This window comes from Hippopotamus amphibius, chromosome 9 (genome assembly GCF_030028045.1).
Source record: "Hippopotamus amphibius kiboko isolate mHipAmp2 chromosome 9, mHipAmp2.hap2, whole genome shotgun sequence".
Lineage (NCBI taxonomy): Eukaryota > Metazoa > Chordata > Mammalia > Artiodactyla > Hippopotamidae > Hippopotamus > Hippopotamus amphibius.
In genome coordinates this window covers 32,052,490-32,076,212 of record NC_080194.1, presented here as the reverse complement: position 1 = coordinate 32,076,212, position 23,723 = coordinate 32,052,490, and the positions used below count along the sequence as shown (strand labels likewise).

Here is a 23,723-nt window from a genome sequence, read left to right as displayed (position 1 = left end):
AGCCATCCTGACACTCATGGGGACCAAAAGAATGGAGCGGCCCAAAGCCATTGAAATAGCAAGACCATGATACCTAGGGCAAGCCTTGCAAATAGCTCCTTTCCTCCTGCTGGCCCAGAACAGAGGCAGTCATCACGTAAGCCTGCAGTGTGGTAAAGCTCGCCCGCTTCATCTGGCTCCTGACACTGCCCTTGCTTCAGGAAGAGAAGCTGGCAAAAAGCTTCCTTCTTTAAGACTTCCCAAGGCTCACACTGAAGGAATGAGGGGAGCATTTCCCCTTCTGGTTTCTTTATCTCTTCTGCCCTATACAGGTGTGTCCCCAGCCACGGGGCACAGAGCCCACGTCAGCTCAAGTGAACCTTTGCACAGGAAACTGGAGACGAGATACGCACTCTCGCCTCTTTGCTCTCTGCTCTCCCTTAAATTGATGCCTGGATTTGAGAGCTGGGGACAGGCAGCTTGTCTTCAGTCCTGCCAGATTTCTCCCTTTCTCGGTCCTTTATCTTTTTCTTCCTTAGCCCTTAGCCTCTTTCCTTTCCTCTCTGTATCGTCATCACCACCACTGAGGATGTAAGAACCGTGCCTGGTGCATTGTGAGGCTATACAAGTGTTTGTTAATAAATCATCCTTCTTGTTTTGTATGTCAACATCTTTTAATAAAAGGCGGTAAAGGACTTTCTTTCCCTGTCTAGGTTCTGTTTTGCCAACTCTTGATAAAGCAGTTGGAATCTGGCAGCTTTGCTGCTGGGAAGTGCTGAGACAGCGTGATGCTGTTGAGGCGCCCCTCGTTGAAGTTATTCGAATGGCCTTAATTTGGGTGGAAAGTTTGATATTTCTATAAATCAGAAGACCTTTCCTGCACCATATTTGGCACAGGAAAGGCAGAAGAAACTAGATGGAAATGTGGACACTGGATTCAGGTTAGCTGGACTTAGCTCCTGGCTCTACCAGTTCCTGACTGTGTCGTCTTAGGCAAGTTATTTAACTTATCTGAGTTCTGACTTCTTTATCTGTGAAATAAGTGTAATTTGAGGAATAAATAAGATGATACATGTGAAGTAATCAGTACAGTGGCACATAGCGCTCAAAAAATGCTGGTATTTATTATGTAGACTAGTATCATGGAAACTCAGGAGATATTTGTTAAATAAATGACTGACTCTCCATAGAGATTGCATTAGACAATCTCTAGACAACAACTACCAGTGATCTCCATCATGCCCTTCCCAACCCCAGCCTTCCCAGAAAGGTCTTGGCCACTTAAAGGACGGTTCCCTCACCCAAATGGTCTGGAACCTCTGTAGCGGTTGACAGTCAATCTGGAAGTTGTCCTCTAGCAATAGACATGATCTAGAATAAGTCTGAGTTCTGAGAACCAAAATTTCCTTCCAAGGATGAAAGAAAGGATGAAGATTCTAGATCCTACAGAGAGTTGTAAAAAAACCAAGTTTCGTCTTTGAGCTAAATGTTTTCACCAAGTGATCTGTAGTCATTCTGAACCCTGAAAGCCAGGTGCTTTCCTAAGGAGAGTGATGGTCTCTCTATGGAGTGGGTGGCAGAATGACAAGGAGCCATGAAGCCCTGGAAATGCACTTGCTTTTAAGGTACAGTCTCGACCTTTGCTGTGGACCTGGGGTCAGGCCTGTTAGGTCTATTCCCCACTGGTCGATTTATGGTCCTTTCAATGGGCAAACATTCAGCTCAACCAAAGTTACTGAATGCACAGGCACCAGGCTAGATGTAACAATGTTTTAATTCCATATTTATTCCTGCAAGCATTAGAAAGAAGTCTCTTGCTTGTTCTCATTCTTCATCTTAATATAGAAAATTGATTGTCTGCTCAGAGAAGGCAAACATAATAAAACTGGCCCAAGTCAAACATTTACTTTGTGTATGTAAGATGTATACATACATACATTATACATACTGCATACACACACACACACGTATATGAAAAATAGTAGATTTTAGTAAGAAATCATAATCATGCTAATTTGTATAATAATAATGTAATAATCATACTGGTAATGGTAAAAAATTATAGTATTTACTGAATATCTATCCATATGTTTTTCAAGCATCCTGCAAAGGGCTTGACCCACCTTATCCCAATTAACCCTTATCACATCCCTACAAGGTAGGCATTAAATCATTCTCTTCACTCTGAAGAGGACACTGAAGTTCAGAAAGTTGTATGATACACTGAAGCTCACACAGCTCAGCTAGGATTTGATGCCAGCTTTGCAAGGCTCCTGGGCCCAGTGCTCAAATGTTATTCTCCGCTGCTTCTCCAATCAGAAGAGTCTCCTGAACTTTCCAACATGTGGAGCTGGCCACACCACTACTTCTCCTCTCTCTGCTGTCTAAAACCTGGAAGTGACACCATCAAGATCCGGACGTCTATTTTAAATGAGTCAATTTGGAATGTTCTGTATTCTACTAGCCCAGGCACACAGAGAACACCGTGGTATTAATGATGTATTTGTAGAAGCAAAGTGAAGTAGGGAAGGGAAGCAATCTTATGCCTGGATACAGAACATTTCCATCGTTGCAGAAAGTTCTATTGGATGTCGTTGTTCTAGAAGCTAAGCAGCAGTTTGGTTGGAGAGGGCAGAGCCTATGACAGTATTTTATAAGTTTCAACTCCATTTTTCTCAGATATATTTTTCTTCTTGGTTCTTGTAGGAGCGGAAGACACTTAGAAGAAGAAGGAAGCTGGAGAAAGCAACAAAGCGATTAGTTAAGCAAGAAGAATTGAAAAGACTTCATAAAGCTCAGGTCAGAAAACAAACTTGAGATGAGTAAGTGGGTCTGGGACCCTGGGGATCTGACTCCAGAAGGCTTTGGAAATCTGTATTGCAGTGGGGGAGGCAGGCTGGGGAAAGATCCGTCTCTCTTTTCTGGGCAGCCGGGCTTGTGGCTATTCTAAAAGCTCTGACTCAATCCCTGGTGGGACATTGCAGGGCCTGGAGAGCCCAGGGGCTGGGCTGGCCCACTCCCAGCTGCCTTTCCATCTGCAGACATGTGTCTTGCAAAGTGAGCTGGAACGGTAGCCAGCACACGGCCTTGGGAACCAGCCCAGGCCCTTAGTGCCACACAGCAGTGTCTGTGAGGACGCAACCTTCCCCTGACTTTCTGACAGTGTCTTTGCTGAACGGACGACTCTTGGGGCTGCCTCTGTTCCAAGGCTAGTTGAACACATGAGCATCTAGCCTTCCACTGTAGATTTCCTGGCCTGATTGTTTACTCCAAACATTTCTGCCCGAGTTGATCTGCCCCCCTCTGTCACAGACGGGCAAAACGAAGCAGAGAGTCAAGGCACGTCCCCTCCCCCTGAGGACCCCAGATCTAGCCTTGAAGAACAGTTGGGTTTTAGGACAGAAGGACTTAAAATGACCCCTCGTGTTAATGCAGCCTACCCTTACCTCCCTTTCTCCCGTTATTCGCTTTATCCAGCCGTGTAGTCCTTTAAGTTGTTTCTGACAAGAAGGACGTCACTTACTCCAGCCTCCTTCAATCATCTCAGGGACTGACTTGGGAGCCACCCCCTGCTCCTAGGAGACAGGAAAAATTCCCATAAATTCCTTCTGTCCATTCTCAACCTCTGAAACAGGCTTTCTTGAAACATTTCAAGACAAGAGAAGTCTTTATGAAATGGATTGGCAAACTCGGCCATTTCCCCTCCTTATATTTTTACCCCAGAGAGTAGGCAGTGATAACAGGAGAATTATGATGGCCTTGAGTCCTAATCCACTAGCACCCATACCAGCCCTGTTTCATCGTTGAGATTTCCACGCTTAGTTTCTAAAGAATGACCGCCACGTCGATCAGCTTGAGCTGCGGTAACAACACACCGCAGCCTGGGGGGCTTAAACCACAGGAATTTATTCTCTCACAGTTCTGAAGTCTGGAAGTCCAAGATCAAGGTGCCTGCAGGGTTGATGTCTGGAGAGGACTCTCTTCCTGGCTTGTAGACAGGCGCCTTCTTGCGGTGTCCTCACGTGGCCTTTTGTGTGTGTGTATGCATTCAGAGCAAGAGAGAGAGAGAGAGAATTCTGGTATCTTTTCCTCTGCTTATAAGGACACTAGTCCTGCTGGATGAGGGCCCGTTGACGTGACCTCATTTAACCTTATTATTAGCCTCCTTAAGGGCCCTATCTCCAAACACAGTCACTTTAGGAGCTGGACATCAACCGATGAATTTGGTTGGGGTGGGGGTGCGGGGCTTGCCCCTACTCGGCCCATAACAATGACAGAGCCACAATCACAAAGTAATCAGTACTAAGGTCATTGACATGTTCCCCTTCCTCTAGCAATTCTGCCCTGTGCCAGCAAGAGACAGATCTATAAAGACATAATTGTCTTTGAAAGAGAGACAGAGAGGAAGAGAGCATAAAATTACGAGCAGTTTTAGATAGAATTCCCCTCTATTTCAGATTTTATGTTCGGAGCTTAAACACTCTCAGCCGAGACAAGAAGCCAGGTGGCTTCTCAGTCCCCACCCCCTCCCCCTCCCCTTGCTTGGGCCTCTTCAAGGGTTGGAGGTACCTCAGCGATTGTACTTTGAATCCAGGGGAGGCTTAGAATGATGTGGCGTTAGGGAGGAAGGGGAGTGAGACCGAGCTAGAGGAAGGTAGGGAAGGAGGGACACACACGTTCTACCTACCCAAACAGCTGCCACGTCCTTGAATATACCTGGTCTGCCAGGTGCAACGTCTGTGCTGCCAAGAGGTGTGCCTTTTGGGGATGAACAAAATGTACATAGGAAAAGGTTTCCCTTCATTTTCCTTCTTATTATACGCAAGAGAGAAATAACTAGTAAGGGAAATAAACATGCAAATACAAACCCCACCATGACCCCAAGCCTTGATATGTGCCTTGATGGTTAGGTTAAGGTTATGGCTGGTGTGCCTTAATAGAATAAACATCTCTGTCTTGTCTTAATAAACCGCTAGTAATAAGCCACAGTGTACTTCCACAGGCAGTGAAAAGCCCCATGGTGCAATGAAAGAATAGGTTGCCAGTTTGTAGCTGAGCACAGGAGCAGGACAAACCAAGAGGGGAACACCCGGCCCCAGGAGCTGGCCCACATCTCCTGCCAGATCAACTTCTTGGGAGGTATCTGCTGGCTCTTCTTGGGAAAATGGAATGTAAACTTGCCCAGTGTTTGCCCCTGGCGAGCCTGTCTTACTCTGAGTAGGGACTGCAGCTCTGATGGCTATGCCATGACCACGGTCAGAGGCTAAGGCTCTAAGGAGTCCAGGAGCCACGAGGACCACCCACCCGGCCCAGCAGCCTCTGCCCGAGAGCACGTCTGGGTGACTGGCCTGGTCAAAGGGGAGTGTTTTAACATCTCCTTGGGGGCAGATTGAGCTTACAGACAGACTCCTTGCTTTGTGTTTTCACACATAAAGAAGGGAAATGTCAGGTTCTAGTTGTTTGGGAAGTTCAGAGGTTCTTACCCAGTGAATCAAGGAGGTGGCATCACGAGGGAAAGGGCTTCTTCCCCTTGGAAAGCAGGTGGCAGAATTGGCCCCTTGTATGAGTCTGCACATGGAAAGTACCTGTGTGATATATGATCTTGGCATTGCAGGCCATCCAGAGGCAGCTGGAGGAGTTGGAAGAGCGACAGAGGGCTTCCGAGACCCAGGGTGTGAGGCTGGAGAAGGCGCTGAGAGGAGAAGCAGGTAGGCGTCCCCGTGGGTGGAGCCACGCGGGCCTGCGTCTGTGGTCTGAGAGCAGTGCTGGTCTAACCATCCGTGCAAGACAGTGAGACCTCGTCACCCACTGTGGAACTGTCAACACGGACCTGCGTTGCTCAGTCCACAACTGCTTCCCACTTTCAAAATCAAATTGGTCATCCAGTTTGACATTCCCAGGGCATTGGTCAGCCTGTGGGCCTTGGGTTTCTAGTCTGTCCAGCCCTCTTCTGTTAGTGTGAATGTTCTTTTCAATTTAGCGTTTAAGATAAACTCAGGAGAAACAGTTGGGTGTTCAAGCAATGTTGGTAGTGCCAACAATGATTCAAAGCCTGGACTTGGAGCCGAAGTCCTGGTTTCTCCCTTTACCACCTGTATCTCCCTTTATCAGCTGTAGGGCCTTGGGTCAGTCACATTCTAAACCTTTATGAACTTTCATTTTCTCCTCTAAAATGCAGGTAATAGTAGTTTCCTATCTTATAGAGCTGAAACAAAGATTAAATAAAGATGATATATTTTATATATATATAAAATTAAATTAAATTAGCACATTGCCTGGCACAAGGTAAAGCAATAAACAGCAACTATTCTGCTGATAGCTTCAGATTCTTAGCTGCAAACAGAATTCATCTGGTGAAGGCCTGCCTTGTATCGGACATGAAGACAGTGGGTCTATAACAATAAACATAACATCTTCTGCCTTTGAGAAGCTTATGACCCACTGAGGGACACAGACATGTGAATAAATAAACCACGATACAGGGGGTTGAGTGTGTGACGGGAACAAGCATTAGGGTGGAATGAGGACAGAATCGCGAGGTTCCTAACTGATCTCGATGGGGGGCGGTCAGGCTCATCACCTGGAGGGCGTGATCTGCTAAGACAAGAACTGGAGGAGGAACAGGAGGTAACCAGGGAGGTGAGGAGACTGTTCTGGCAGAGGGAACAGCACCTGCAAAGGCCAGACGTAAAAAGACAGGAGATGCCGTGCTAATGAGGAGCCAGCAGAGGGTTTTGAGTGAGGGATGAAACTGAAAGAAATCTACGTGTTTTTGGAAACCATCCAGCAGCAGCGATGTAGCTAGTCAATTAGCGTTAATGGGGGGTATTATCTTTTTTTTTTTAATTGAAGTACAGTTGATTTACAATGCTGTGTTAGTTTCAGGTGTACAGCAAAGCAATTCAATAATGATATATATTGGGCTGGCCAACAGGTTTGTTCAGCTTTTTCTCTAACATCATATGGAAAAATCTGCACAAATTTTTGGCCAACCCACTATATATATACATTGTGTATATATATATATATATAGGTGGTATTGTCTCTTTAATTTTCTGATGTGGTATCTTTAGCCTTCTGTATTTTGGATATAAAATGTGAAAAAGCAGACATTGAAAGCACACATCTCTTTGTGCGGTCATGTAAACAACATAGGGGAAGGTTGGGACTTCGGTTCTCTTAAAAGTTCGGTTATTTGAGTGTGATGGTACCAGCAGGGGCAGACCCAGAGTTTGTGAGGCTGGAAGCTCATACAAAGTCATGCAGGCAGAACCCTGGGGCTGCTCCCAGAGCCTTGCAAGGGCCCATGCACGTGAGAGGCCCTGTGGTTTTAGCTTCAGTAGCTGTGTGGTTATTGTCTCTCTGGAAATGTTGGAGTCTGACTTTATCCCTCTGTGCCTCAGTTTCTGTGCTTGTAAAGTGCGAGTGATACTTGTACCTGTTCTTTGGATTTGTGATGAAGATTGGTCAAAATAATGTATGTAGAAGCCCTAGCACAGTGCCTGGCATGGGAGAGATGGTTAATAAATATTTGTTCCTTTTCTTACAATACCCTCTACGTTTCCTTGCAAAGAGATCTCGAATCCACCCATTGGAAGTAGGGATCTTGACCAAAATGATAACTGTTTCTCACTGCTTGGAGTGAGTGTCACTGCCCTCCTCCACAGCCATTGTCAGGGCTTTGGATACGATGAAATGTTTGGCCATGTTCCCAGTGAAGAAGGCTCGACACTTGTCTTTAAGAATCCGCTGACTTTAGTCAGAGCCTTAGAAATGAAAAGGATAAACCAGCAAAGCTAGGACATGTTTCAGTTTGCTGGGGAGGCATTACGGCATGGTGGGGTAAGTAAAATTATAAACATCAAAGAGCCCTGTGTTCAAATTCTGTTCTATTGCATTTAGGCTGTGTGGTTTTGGGAGAATCACTTAACCTCTCTGGCCTCAGATTCCTTATGTGAGAAATGGAGCTAATAGTCCTCACATTACCAGGTCATTTTGAGAATTAAGGGTATTGATGGGCCAAGAGTCTCCCAAGAGGGCCTACCACATTATAGGCATTCAATAAATGGCTACTTGATATTATTTTACAAAGTATTATTAAATATCCATACACTTTTTAAAGAATTGACTCTCTGATCTTTACTGCTTAAAATTTAAAGTCTAGAGACCAAATTTTTAAAGCTTCTAAGAATCTCCCTCACCCTCACGGTAAAGAAAGGCTATTTTGCGTTATCAGCTAAAGAAAACTCGGCCAGCTTATGGTGTTTTCAAAGGTGTATTTGCCCGGCCAGAAGATGGATTCTGTTCATTCCCTTTATATCCTTGGTAATTTAATTCCCCTGTCACGTTTATGGGCCTTTTTCTCCTTGATTGTCCTTGTGTGGGTGACAGGTGCAGATCAACAAGGGGCAGGAGACTGAAAGAGTCCGGTCACAGAGAGCGGTCCCAAAGGAAACCAAACAGAAGATTTGCAAACCAGGCATCGAAATTAATACACTCTAACTTGTAATAACATTTGTGCAATAATAATATTCCTTTGCAGTTTAATATTCTACTCAGCCCCTTTAAGAGATTGCCTGGTGCTTAATGAATGACCGATGCTTATTAGGTTAAGTTGTATTTGAGCTGGCCTGGGCTGCTCTGGTTCAAGTGATTTAATGGGAATTATTTAATAGGTATTATTAGGATAATTAGAAAATGATCACAGTTAGGCAATAATATTGAGCTATAAAGGTTGTGAATAACCAAATTTAGAGACAGGCCTGAAAACATGAGTCTGTGACAGTTATGCAAGTCTCCTCTGATAATGATGTGCGCCAGCCTGAAAGGGTCTTTTGTTCCTAGGAGTTATTCATTAGGCGGGCATTGAATTAGAGGGACATGCGGGGGTGCAGGACGGAGGGCAATGATGGCTGAAGAGCAAAATGAGGCTTTGATGAGCTCCTAATTGTCCTGACAACAATTCCTGCTTCCTCTTTTTCCAACAGTCAGAAATAAGCCCTCCCACCCCCAGGGAGGGTTTTTCCCCATTTTGTCAAGGCAAGGGAAACAAAGAAAAACAAAAATCCAACAATCCACCCCAGATGACAAGTCGTTATGTTCTATAGGGTGTGTGTGTGTGTGTGTGATGGACATCCTTGACAAAGGGAATGGATTCTCCTGATGGTCCTAGCTGCCCAGAGTAAAGGACCATGATATGTAGTGGCCTGATTGCCTTAAGCCTCACCCTCTATGAGGAGGTCAAGTCCAGGTTTGCAGCCACTTAGACTCTTCTTGGTCAAGTGCTATTACCTATTGGTTCGCGGGTTGTCAATGTGATGGTCAGTGTTCCGTGCTATGGAACACCGCAATTTAGCAAAAGACCACTATTCAAATGTAGTAGATAACAGGATCTGTGCTTTCTTTCAATACCTGCAGATAGGTAAAATCTGGTGAAAACTGAGATCAGTTTTGAGGGAGAAAGGATTAGTCTCCAAGGGAATTTATGGGAATTATTCCTCCCTTATAGCTTCACTGACTTTGAGGAACGTTTACCAGTTGGTTGCCAGCATTGAGCTTCTTGCTTTTTTTTTCTTTCTTTCTTTCCTTTTTTAGAGCCAGATGGCTTTTCCTTCATACAGATCATATAAAGGGTTTACAGAGAAAGAGCAGAATGTCTGGGGCTGCCAGCAGGTGGCAGCAGGAGCACACATTATGACAAGAGAAATTGCAATGAACCCTAGGCAGGAAGAGAGAAGTAGTCTGGTTTACACTGTGTGGTTTTTATCTTGACTGCTTCTGAGGAACAGAAGGAATAATAATTTCCTGGGTAATAAAATAGCAAGGTGCCCTGAAAAGAACACAAATATTAGAATCAGACACTCCTGAGTTTGAATCCTGATGCCATTAATAGACAAAGACTCTGAAGTTGGTAGCTAAACAACCAAGGAATTTGGGTGGATTTGCCACACTCTAGGTGCTGAAAGTAAACAGTGGGATTCAGTGCATCAGAGCAGGGGAGTTTTTACTCACAACACAGCAAACAGCAGGAGCAGCAGCACGGTACAAGTTGCCCTGTCTCTAAGTGCCGGGGTGTGGCCTGATAGGCCCAGATGGCAGCTGTGCACACAGTGGATTGTGCCACAGCAGAGGACCTCAGCAGTTTTTATAGCAAGCAGTAAACAAGCCAGCCCCCTTTCCCAGCAAGCAAGTAGTCTACCTGGCTGGTTGCAGGAGTGGCTCGGGGTCACAGGATGGTTAGGCACTGCTGTTTGACAGACTCAGCAAAGACATGCAGGGATGCTCAAGGTTTATGGCAGACTGCCTCACTCAACAAATGTCAATAATCCATTTATTATGTATTCACCTATGTTTTCAGCCTCAGTAGCCACGTGGTTGAGCAGTGGCTTTATAACAGAGATGGGCCCAGTGAGGGCGAGACTAAGATTCTCTTCCCGAAGGAGCCTTGGGTCCTCTCTCCATTGCATGGACTCTAGGGTCACTGAGGCTTCAAAGCTACGTGCCCTAGACAATTGCTTTACACAAGAAAATTCCCATGACAGCAGCAAGAAATATGTTTTATATCACAAGTTAGTACATGTAAATATATAATTGAATAAAATGTTTCAAGAGATAATATTGAATTTTGCTACACATAAAAGATGGGTACTTTGTATTCTGTCTCATTTTTAGTGCTTGTTGTGACCCACAAAATTAATTTTGCAACCTTCAATTTTAAAAAACACCATCATAATGATTTTACCTGAAAAAAATATTTTAAGCTAAATACCCAAGTGGCCGCCTCAGCCAAGGATACAGAATGTGATTCTTAAGAAGTATGGAGTTGTGGAATGGTGGACTAAATGCTATAAAAGCCTATTCAGTGCAACAAAATACTTTTGAAAACATTGCTAGGCTCTTAAGTGAGAGAAATCTCTCAGGGAAGAGATAGAAGAGAAGAAAGGCATGCTGAACCCTGCATGTTCCAGGCAGGAAGCTAACACAAAAGCAGAAATCCAGGGTTGCCTCAGGTCTAACAAAAGTAGGGGAGCTAACCTTGAGATTCCCATATTAAGCCAGGTTTCTATCACTCCAAAACCAGTTACAGATCCTATATGAAAGAAACCATGCCTCAGTATAGGCTCTCAGGATTTAGACAGATAAAGTTCAGTAAACTATGAGCTTTAATAATAATTTTTAAAATTACCCAAAATACAAGGAAATGAGCCACTAAGAATGAGATTCAGGCAAAATCAACAAATTTAAATGGCCAAGAACTTCAACTGTAATTATCAAATACAGAATATACTATGTTTCTGTGAGAAACATTTAAGGAAATAGAAGATTATGTACAAAAATTAGCAGGCAGAAAAATAAAAGTGAACTGGCAACACCACTTTACCTTAACCAATCATAATGACAATCAAACTAACACCACGAGCTTCCTGCTGTGATGTACTAAGAAAGATACATGGTAACTTATGCAGCACCTTGGCCAGAAATGCTTACCTTGACTTTACCCATAAAAATACAATCAGACAAATTCAAATTAAGAGAAAATCTGCAAAATAACTGACAGAAGTCAATGTCATTAAAAAAAGGGAGGGAGGAATCTAGGGAACTGTTCTAGATGAGAAGAGACTAAAGAAGCAACTAAATATAATGCTTAATCCTTTAAGTTTAAATTTTTTCAAATAAAAAGTAATGATCAGAGATTTAAAAAAAAGAGAGTTTAGAACTGAAAGATATATTCATTGAAATGAAAACCTCAGTGAATACCCTAAACAGTAGCTTAGACACAGCAGAAGAGAGAATTAGTGATTTGGACAATATATCTCAAGAAATCAACCAGAAAGCAGCACATGGATAGAAGGAGAGGGAAAATAGGAAAGAGTAGCTTATAGACATAAAGGATAGAATGAGAAGGTCTGGTGTATCTTTAACTGAAGTCCCCAAAGGAGGGGATAGAGAAAATTAAGGTTGAGTATTATTTGAAAAGATAATGGCTGAGGTACTGAGCAAAGCATTTAGAACAGGGTCTGGCACCAAATGCATGGTATATAAGTGTTAGCTTTATTTTTTCCAAAGTGGATGAGAGGTATAAATCTACAGATACAGGGAGAGTGAGATACAGAAATCAGGGTAAATTTTAAATAATCCACCCTTACCTAGGCACAATGATGTGAAAATGTAGGACACCAAAGACAGATAATGTTAAAATGGATAAAGAGAAAAAATAATTCACTTAAGAAAGGGACAGAATTTTTGCTAACAGCCCTCTTCTCAACAGCAATGATGGATGTTAGAAGACAGTGAAATAATAATTTCAAAAGGCTGGAAAAAAAAAAAACCCTTCAAGCTAGAACAGTGTACCCAGAAAAACTATATTTCAAGAGCAAGTGCACAGTAAAGAAATATTCTATTAAAAAAAAGATTTAACTATCTACAAACAAAATTCTGGCAAATATGCTTTAAGGGAAAAAAAAGATAAACCTAGGAGGACAATCTAAAATAGTCAAGAAGAAATGGTGAATGCAGAAAATAATAAACATGTAAGTAAAACAAATACACATTGTCAGTATAAAATAATATGGATTTTTTTCAAAGATAGAACTAAAATGGACATAAGTTGGGAGTTGAATGATTAGAAGTGAAGTGTTCCAGGGTTCTTATATTGTCTGAAAGGAGGCTAAAATATTGATTAAGTTTAGACTTTGTTAGGGTATTAAAAAATACCTATTTAAAATTTAAGTGTAATTATGAAAAGAATAGAAAAAAATGTATAACTTCAAATCAGCTAGGGGAAACAAAGGGAGAAGAAATAAAAAATAATAATCAACCAAACAAAACCCCCAACTCAATTCTAAATAGAAATTTAAAAGCATTTAAAAAAAGATAAAAAGCACAAAGAAAGATAGTAGAAACAAGTTTAAATATCTCAGTAACAGTAGTGGAAGTTAATGAACAATACCCAACTATATGCTATTTAGCAGACACATATAAAACATAAATAAATAAAAGGTTTAAAGTTTAAAAAAATGGCAAGTATATACTAGCTAAATAAAACTAGGGTAATTATATTAAAAGCAGTTAATTAGCCTTTAATACCAAAACCATGATTAGCAATAAACAGGGTCACTACGTCATTTTTAAATGATCAACTCACCAAGATGATATGATAGTTTTAAATGTTGTCTGTATTAACTATGATAGGCTCAAAATATATAAAACAAAGAAATGATAAAACTTCAAAGTGAAATTTCTACTATCATGGCAGGAGGTTTTAGTATATCTCTCAATTGACAAGAGTCAGACAAAACATTACTATAAATTTGAACATTGCAGTTAATAACTTTAGTTTAATGGACAAGCACCCCAAATTAGAGAATGTATATCCTTTTCAAGTTTACATGATTATTTACAAAAATTGACCATATTAGTTTGTAAAGTAAATCTCAGAGAATCTATATTATACAGGCCACATTCTGTACTACAATGTAATTAACTTAGAAATCAATAACCAAAAGATATTTTTTAAAACCATGCATTTGGAAAGTAAAAATATACATTTCTCATGGATCAAAAAAAAAAAAATCAAATGGATATTTTAAAAAATACTTGGAAATTTAAAATATACTAAATATGAAAAGGAAAACAGATCAAAACTCATGAATGCAGTGAAAATGGTCCTTAGAGGTACTGCCTTAAACACTTATTAGAAAAGAAGAAAGGTTTAAAATTAATGAGGTAAGTATCCAACTTCATTTAGAAAAAGAAAAACAAAATAAACCTAAAGAAAAGATAATAAATATGTGAGCAGATGTATATGAAATAGAGAATAAAGATAAAATAGAGAGGATTGAGTAAGCCAAATGTTGGTTCATTGGAAAAGTTAATAAAAGACTAAATGCAACCTTCTTAAATTGACTTTTTAAAATAAGAGAGAAGAAATAAATAAATTAGGAATGAAACAGGCAGATATAACCACAGCTATAATAAAGATTCAAAAAGATAAAAGAATATAATGAACATTTAATCCAATTAATTTTAAAATTTGGCAATCTAAGGGTGATTTAACAATCATCATATTAACAAACTGAAAAGGAAAACCATATGGGCTTTTCAATAGAAGAAGAAAATATCATTTGACAAAGTTCAACACTCATTTAGGATAAAAAATTTTAGCAAAAAAAGAACTTTTCATTTTGCCTGCTTGAAGCTTAAATTTTTTTTATTATATAGGTTTTGATGTACAGCATTGTAATTTGACATCTGTGTACACTATAGAGTGGTCACCACTACAAGTCTAGTTACCATCCATCACCATAGTCTAGTTGACCCATTTCACCCACCCCCCGGAAACCCTTCCTCTCAGGTAACCACTATTCTGATCTCTGTATCTGTGACCTTGTTTTTGTTTTATTTTGTTTGTTCATTGTTTCGTTTTTTTAGATTCCACTTATGAGTAAAATCATATGGTATTTATCTTTCTCTGTGTGGCTTATTTCACTTAGCATAATACCTTCAAGGTCTATCCATGTTGTCACAATGGCAGGATTTCATTCTTTTTTTATGGCTGAGTAATATTCCATTGTGCATATATACCATATTTTCTTTACCCATTCATCCATTAGTGGATGCATAGGTTGTTTCCATATCTTGTCTATTCTAAGTGATGCTGCAGTGAACATAGGGCTGCATATATCTTTTCAAATTGGTATTTTTGTGTTCTTAGGATAAACAACCAGAAGTGAAATTGCTGGGTCAGAACTTTCTTAATTTGAAGGGTATCTTCCAAAACCCTGTAGCAAACATCATTGTTTAATGGTAAAATATTAGAAGCATTTCTTTTAAAATCAGTAATAAAAGAGGATGCATGCTATCACCTCTTCTATTCAGTATTGCACAGGAGACCCTAGACAGTATAATAAGCCAAGGATAAAATGGCACAAGGTTTGGAAAGGAAGAGACAATTTTTTTTTTATATCATTTCCAGGTGATATAGTTCACCACATGGAAACTCAAAGGAATGTACAGATAATTTTTTAAAATAATAAGAGCCTATGTCATGTGATTTGAAATAAGATCAAAATAGAAAAATCAATTGCATTTCCATATCTCAGCATTGATTTCTAGAAAATGAAATAACAAAGATGATATCACTTACTTAGCATAAAAACATAAGGAGCCTAGGAATAAATATAACAAAAAATGTGCACAACCTTTATGGAGCCAATTTTAATATGTTACTGAAAGCCACCAAAACACCCAAACATAATCTCACATATATGAAAACTTGATATAAGCCAGCAGTAGCATTGCAGTTCATAGGAAATAAGTGATTCTGGAATGATTGGTTTTCCATAGAGGAAAAAAATAAACTTGAATCTTATCTTAAACCATATAATCAATGTCATAAAAATTAAAGACTTTAATGTGAAAATGAAACTCAGAAAGTTAAGAATCTTTTTAACTTCAAGTTGGTAGTCTGTAAACACCATAAAGGAAAAGAAAAGCCACTAATTTGGAAACTATATTTACAACGAATATAAGCAAAAAAAGAATCAGTATTCCAGCATTTGTAAACAACTCTTACAAATCAATAAGAAATAGGCAAAAAACTCAATGTAAAAATAGGCAAATGGCATAAACATATATTTCACAGAAGAATACTCATTAGTAATTAGGAAAATGCAAATTAAGACTACAGTAAGAAACTATTTTAAACTATTAAATGATGAAAACATAAAATCTGATGATACTAAGTATTTGGCGAGGGTGAGGAACAAAGGGAGCTCATTGTTGGTGGGAGTGTAAACAGCCACAACTCTCTAGAAAACAATTTGGCTTCATGCTGTAAAGCTGAACATTTGCACACCTACTACTCAAGAATTTCATTCCTTAGTATATATTCCAGAGAAGCTCCTGCCCACCTGGACCAGGAGACATGTGCGAAAATGTTCGTAGCAGCCTCATTCATAGCAGCAAACTGCTAAGAACAACCTAGATATCCAATAACAGGAAAATGGATACATTGTGGTACAGTTAACTGTGGCACATACAACTGAATATTCTAGATACAGCAGTGAAAGCGAATGAGCAACACAGAGGCATTTTAGAAACATTTAGAAAGAATTTAAAATGAGCAAGTTGCCGAAGACTACATCGAGTATGGTATCATTTTAATAAAATTCAAAAGCAAGAGAAACTCTATTTATGATGAATAGATACGTAGCTAAAAGCAAAACAAAACAAAAAGCAGTTTAATAAAGGAAGGACTAGAATTTTTGTGTTTCAGCTGCAGCCTCTGGCTCCCAGAATGGGATCATGAGCTACCTTCCACCATCCTGGCTTTGCCAAGACTGAATCAGGCCAGACCCCCAGAGCAGCTTTCTAGATTATCACCATCATGTGTAAGTCAACGTACCCAGAGGGCTGGGTACAGAAGGCCCGGCTAGAGGTTTAAATGAAGTAAGCCCGTGGATGAGCACAGGAGCTAAGAGCCAACCAAAGGCCAGAGAACAAGAGGCAGGGGCTGAAAGCCAGCCAGTCTGAGGGAGATGCTTGCACGCTGCTACTGAGGGTTCTGGCTGTAATCACTCTAATGCCCTTTCATGCTCCAGATTGTACTGAGGATGTTGAGGCAGCTGACAGAATTGCAGCAAAAACCAAATTAGGACTTCTTATAGATTTTAAGGAGGCAGGAAATGACATCTGAAGAATTAGATAGTTGTGAACCAGAGAGCAACACAAGACCCACCTTGGAAAAAACCACACACCAATACAGAATCAGAGAAGCATTCAGCGTTACCAACGAAAAGAAATGGTTAAAAAGCCATGACTTTAAAGAATAGATTGTGCATGTAGTCTGGTATTCTCCCCTGAGAAAGATGTTGCGGAGCATTAAAGTGCCAGTCCCTCTAAGGTAAGCAGGGACTGAGTGCTGTCAGGCTACATAATCTGAACTTGATTGTGGGGGGTTATTGAAGAATTTCAGTAGGGAGTGACAACATTTGCTTTGCTTTTTTGAGAACTCACTTAGGGACAAATGGCTGGATTTACTTGACTCTATTAATAACAAGCTATTTTGTGTTGAGTTTTGACTACTTTATTTCACCTAAACAAGTGGAATCTTTGCACTTTGTCTAGGAAAGAGCGTGGTAGGAGGGCACAGAAGCAAAGGCAGAATCAGTCGACCGTGGCCACAAGCTGGGGTGGCAAGTGAGGGTTAGGTAACTGGGCTATTATATTCATGGCCAGGGGCTGCTCGCCTTCTGGCCGCACCATTCTAGCTGCATCCCTGTTCCCAGATGTAGGAGTCACATCCCTGACCTGGAAGGGCTTGCAGTTCACCAGCAGCCACGGGACCAGCTGGAGACATGGTTGAGCACACAGTCTGTGTGGGCACAGAGTCTCTAGTCTTCTTCCCAAGCAAGTGCTAATGATCCAGCTGGCCATGTGACCTTTTCATTTACATGGAGATGAAAAATATGTATAATTATTTAAGAGCTTTTATTAATCTCAAGTGAAGTTACCAGTTAAAGTTTAGCCACATGTAATCAAGCCGGGGATTACACTCTAGTTGAGGTTTAAAAATACACAGCAAATACTCCACCTGAAACTATAGAACTAGACGCTGGAACGAACAACAGTGTGGTAATGACAATGGTACAGTCTATTGAATGTTTACTAGGTACCAGGCACCATGCTCAGCATTTTGCATACATCATCTCATTTAGTCTTCATAACTGAGTTATGAGACAGGGACTATGCTCGCCCCCATTTTTCAAGGGAGGAGACTGAGGCAGAGAGGTGTGCAGTTACTTGACCAAGGTCACACATTTGTAAGTGGGGAAGGTCTGATTGATCTCATAGCCCATGTCTGCTGCCACTACACTCTACTGCATCTATGGTGAAGGGCAATGCTGCTTGAGACTTCATCAGGACCAGCAAGGAAGCTCTCTGGTGGGTAGCAGTGAGGTGATGGAAATCTCAGTGTGTTGTTGGGGTTGAGAGCAAGGCAAGCCTGGGCTAGGCACAGTCTGCCTGCACCCAGTGCTTTGGGAAAGCAGATTCCCTAGAAATCTGCACTTGATAACATGTTCAAAGATCCCCCAAAATGACTTTGACTACTGAGGAAAGGAAGAGTCTAAAAAATAAGCTGTAGGATATAAAATTGCAAATTATTCCACTCAAAAAAATAAATTAAATTGATTCAGTTCAACCTGTGTTTGTTGAGTACAGCATCAACAGAAATCAATGAGGCTGCACAGGAAACTCTCTGAGGGACCAGATTTTAGAAGGACACATAAGAAACATTGAAGAAGGGACATGGAATGCAAGATACAAGTCTGACTTGAACCTGAAGGTATAATGTAGTGAAGAGGCTGAATCTGAAAAACAACAACAAGAAATAAAGACAGAAAAATAGTGCTGTTTCTTTTGGATTGCGAACAAGGCAAGGATAGACCCAGTGCTGAGACAGATGGTATAATGTTACATGACTGGGGAGAGGCAGGGTTTTCTACTCTCAGCTTTTCTGTTTTCTTAATCAAGGAAAATGGTCCTCAGTCTAGAAATGTTAAGCAAATATCTAGATGAGGAAATTGAATCTGGATAGGTGAGAAAAATGGGAGAGCAATGAATTCAGGTTTCTAAGCCCGGGTGAAAGATGATACATACACACAGAGAGTAGTGTCTTCAATGTGGCCTTACTCAATCAGAATTTGTTGATTGACCAAATTAACCTCCTGGTGTTGAAATAACTTGTAGACATGACCTCAGTATTTGAAAACTCATGAAGAATTTCAGGACCGAAAGACTAGAGATGAGTACATTTTCTACTTTTCATACGAGAAAGGAACATGTGAGTTCACATGAGTTCTGACTCTTGTTAAAATTCTAGAAAGGATTATTAAAGAAATTGCGAATATTGAGGAAGAAATTTAGAGATTACTAAGGAACTACTGGTGTTTACTTAGAAGCTGTGGAAAGCAAATGTCATTCCTTTTCTGGGTGGTGTTTCAAGGTTTGTCATGCCAATGGACACAGCAGGCTTTGTGAAGCTTGGTTTCAGGAAATTATTTTGTTATTAAAATTTCTTATAAGAGCCTAGTGGACAAATGCTGGCTGGATGGTACCAGCTGGGTGACATGCATTTAAAGTTTATAGAACAGTCTCACCCAAAGATCCCTAATGGGCTAGATGGCTCTGTCCTTGGTCTAGTCCCATCTGATGTTTTGTTTTTCAATATAGCATAAATGTACAAGATGCTCATTTTTATCAGTTCCACAGAAATCCCAGATCTAGGAGAAATGTGTCAGATGGAGAAAATATCCCAAAGATTTCCCCTTGATGGAACAAAATAAACAAGATGATATTTAACAAGACACAAAGTCTTGAATTAAGTCTAGAAAAAGATCAGTTGCACAAGTAGAACATGAAGTCATCAGATTTCACCATCCCTGGTATGGAAAGACCAGATTTGACTGCAAGTTAGGAAGAGCCAGGTGAAGACATTGCTGCTAAAAAGACTTCTGCAATCCCAGGGCACTGGGTGAAGGTGCAAGGGGGTCTCTTGGCTCTGGCATATTTGATTCTGAACTCTCCTTAAGATTGGTCCTGGGAAATTAGAGGGCAAACAGAGGTGGGCAGCTCTTTTATGATAAAATGATAAATGACCTGGAGATATTGACTCTGAAATAAGAACACTTCAGTGCATCATGAGACCCATCTTCAAATATCTGAATGTCTTTCATGTAAAATATAGAGTTCTGTATTCTCTATTTTCCTCCAGAGGGCAAAACTGGACTCAGTGGCTAGCAGCCAACCCATCAAAGATCAATAGAAAGAAGTTTTCAATATTTAAGAGTACCCAGCCCTGCAGTGGGCTTCTTGGACAGCAGGGAATCCATCATCCATGGAGAATTATAGTAGAAGCTGGAGTGGGAGGGAGGTAGAGGAAATTCCTGCGTGCCTCCATGGCTGGGAGAGATGACCACTAAGTGTTCTTCCATCGCGTATATCATATGGATGTGTATAATATATACATTATATATATATATATATATATATATATATATAATATTACCATTTATTGAGCTTATACTAAGTGTCAGGGCTGGATTACGGTCTTTGTGTGCATAATCTCACTTTTTCTTTATAACAGATGAGGAGACTGAGGCTCAGAGAGGCTGTTAAGAGCTCAAGCCCACACAGTGATAGGTTGAAGAAAGGAAATTTGATTCCAAGCTTGAATTTAAAGTATACACTCTTAACTTCTATGTTATTTATGATTTGCAGTCTGTAAAGTTCATTCTTCCATTCAGCAGCTAATGCCCTGGAATGCCTTGTTCCTCACCTCATCCTGACCCTGGAAAACTCTCACTCATCCACTTAGACTGAGCTCAGCTGCTGTCTCCTGTCTGAGGTTTCCCCACTTCCTCCCTACAAGATGAATTAGTTCCCTCCTGTGTTGCATGGCAGGGGCACATTGTATCCTATTTGTGCAGTGTTGGTTTTCCCACTGGACTGCAAGCTCCCAGTTTCCTGAACAGCTGGAACCAGTGCTTATTCATCCCTGTCCCTGAGCACCACAAACAATGCTCAGAAGATGTTGGTACTCAATAGGTTTATAGGTTCGTCCATATAACCATTCATTCATTCAAGAAACCTAAGAAAGAATATCTTATTTCTTTCCCCCTTTTAATCCTTCCTGCATGATACTCCAGGTATTATTCTCCTACTCAACAACCGTCAGTGTCCCTTTGTATCTAGAGCATAAAGTTCAGAGCCTTAGCATGGCATTCAGAGGCCTGAATGAAGATATTTTCATACACCCCCAAGGTCTCAGCATCCTCCCCTCCATGTCCCCTTAGCCCTTCCTGATCTCTGTCTCCACCATCTTCTATCCTATCCCCTCATCTTTGCTCCTATTTTTCCCTTTTCTTGGAATGTCCTCTCCAATGCTCATTATTTCCTCTCAAAGTGTTATCCATTCTTCAACATCCCAGTTCAGATATCACCCCCTCCAAGAAGCCCAACCTCATATTGACCAGGAAAACCTTCCCTTCTCTGTATTCCCAGAGTCCTTTTTTGCTGCTTTGTTGTGGCGACAGTTTTCTAATGTTCTACCTTTTTTTTTTTTTTTTTTTGCCCATGATGTCGTGAAAATGCATGTTGACAGCCTGGTCCACTGATTGTTCGTCCTCGAAAGTAATAAATCCAAAACCTAGCCAACGACAAAGAGTGAATCAAGGTAGCAGGGTGTTGTGACACAAAACAGGTGATGAACAGTATTAGGACGGGCCGAGGGATCAGAACCGGGTTTCAGCGAAGCCAGGGTGTGTGGGAGGATGCGGGGCCCCGACACCGGGGCCGCGGCCGCGTCCAAACCGACCTGGGCCCCGCCGGGCGCCTCTCGGCAGCAGCCCGGACCGTGGGTGGCGAGGGCCCAGCGGGCAGGCAGCCCTGTGTGTGTGGTGGGTGCAATTCTGCTTTTCTGAAACCCCGGGTCCTCCCCCTCGGCGGGCATCGCTCTGCAGCTGGTGCTGACAACAGCCGCACATTGCTCTAACGCGTTAACAGAGTACGTTTCTACCAGTTAGAGCCTCACCAAGCTTGCCCAATGCTGTTGGGTAAGCCCGAGGAGTCCTGCCAAGCAACGTACGTATGTATACAGGTGTCTATCTGTACGTAGCTACATAACTAGGTACACAGAGACACAGACCACGACGGGTTCCAGCAGGTCAAACACTGCTGTCGGCAGCAAGAGCAAGAGGCACCGTGTCATCAAAGGTCTAATATTCTACTTTATTTTAGCTTTTTGGTCCATCAGATCCAAAAGATTATCTAAAAAGACCCTTTTTCAGCAGGCACTATGCCTTACTATCTCCAAAATTCTTGTGATCTGTAGCGTTATCTATCACTGTATCCCCAGTACCTAAGGCAATACCTGCCACCTATTCCATTAATAGGTGTTATTGAATGAATGAATGGATGGATGAATGAATGAATGAATGAATTCATCAAAAGTCAAGTTCTGCACTGTAGCACCAGTTTGCACATTAACTAAATATATAATTTGGGACATTGCATATCAATTGCTCTGGACCCCAGGTTCCATATTGATAAAAGGATGGTCAAGGAGACAGGGAGAAAGGGAACTCATTTTTGTGGATGACTTTGCTGTGTGCAAGGCAATGTACTAGGGGCATTATTTACCTTACAAACCTGAGGGAGGGAGGGAGAGATAAGAGGTACATAAGCAGTGAAGAGTATGGGCTTAGGATAAGGCTTCCTTGAACTCAAGCCCTAGCTCTGCTACTTACTAAATGTGAGCTTGGGCAAGTTATCTTAATCTTTTACATCTCTGTTTCTTCAGCCATCAAGTGGTGATAATAAGGGAACCTACTGGTGAGTTTGTTGTGAGGATTCAATGAGGTGTTGGATATAAGGTACTTAGCCCATTGACTGGCATTTAACCCTGCATTACAAATAGCAGCTCATTATTATTATTCTATTACCTGTGTGTCTTCTTGTTCAGTGGGGTTGAAGAAGCAGAGTTCTGAGAGGTTAAACAACTTGTCCAAGGTCACACACGTCTTCTGTCTGCTCTGTTTTCCTCTCCACCTATGGGACCTGCCAGGATAAATCCTTCGAGAATGGCCACGAGCTTTGCAACACAGCCTGTGTTCCCATTTCAGGCTGAAATACTAGGAAGCCACACCATGTTGCTACTTCTCAAATATTCCCAGACTTCAACATTATATTACCTAAACATTTAACATCTAACGCTGAATAGCTAAAAGCAGGGTCCATTTTCTCATGGTTATTCTTCTGCTTAATAAAGGAAAAAAGATCATAATCTAAGTTATGAGAGTAAATGGATATAACTTTTTCCCTATGAGACTCAAAGCTAATAACTTTTTTGTCCCAATCAATTGGGTTTTCTTTGTGCAAAAAATCAAAGTGCCAATTACCGCTCCTCTATGACCAAATGGGGTGTGAGCTTCCCTGCCCCATAAAGGGAGCCACATCCTACCTGGGCACTCAGTAGGCACTTGATTCAGGAGACGAGAATGAAATAGTAACTATCAGGGTTACTAGGGTTTTCTTTGATGGCGGATATGATGCACAAATGTATAGAAGTTTTATGGAGAACATACAAATAGGCAGGAGAAGGGTCATTTGTGGCAGGCCATTGCCAAGGATATATGACCCATGGAGCTGAAGGATTCATGCCCTAAATGCCCAAGAGGACCACCCCCAGAGCATTCACAGGTGGGTTTTATTTGTCATGCCCATGACCTCGAGGCATCAACAGGCCATCAGGGGGCTGCCGCCTGCAGAGCCCTTTTTGCTACAAACATGGCCCTCTAAAGTAGCTCCAAAGCAGTTTGATCATGGGAAGAGAAATGCCAATCTAACCCATTTGCTGTTGATTTCTTAAGCAGATTCAGGCACACAGGATGAAGCACAGCTTTTGCAGGAATGGTTTAAGCTGGTTCTGGAGAAGAATAAATTAATGCGATATGAGTCGGAGCTACTGATCATGTAAGTAAGGCAACACAGATAACAGTGAGTCCTAAAAGCAAGGGGGGCGGGAGTGAGGTGGCCCACCCTCCTAGGTTGAAGTCCCAGGATTTTTTCTCCTTGTGCATACAGAATTGTGATTGAGACAAATTGATATTTGATGTCTTGCATATCATGCTGGCATTAGTGCACAGAATCTTCAGTTGTCTGTTCTCTGCTGTGGAGTCCTAAGG

General features: G+C 41.3%; 1 protein-coding gene across 1 annotated transcript in view; it reads left to right on the top strand.

Moving 5' to 3' along the window:
* Positions 1 to 23,723, top strand: part of MICAL2 (microtubule associated monooxygenase, calponin and LIM domain containing 2) — a 231,070-nt gene that overhangs the window by 196,213 nt on the left and 11,134 nt on the right. Inside the window, exons 33-35 of the mRNA XM_057695680.1 lie at positions 2,686 to 2,778; positions 5,594 to 5,687; positions 23,412 to 23,511. Coding sequence (XP_057551663.1) covers positions 2,686 to 2,778; positions 5,594 to 5,687; positions 23,412 to 23,511 — 287 coding nt within the window. The remainder of the gene's footprint in view (positions 1 to 2,685; positions 2,779 to 5,593; positions 5,688 to 23,411; positions 23,512 to 23,723) is intronic.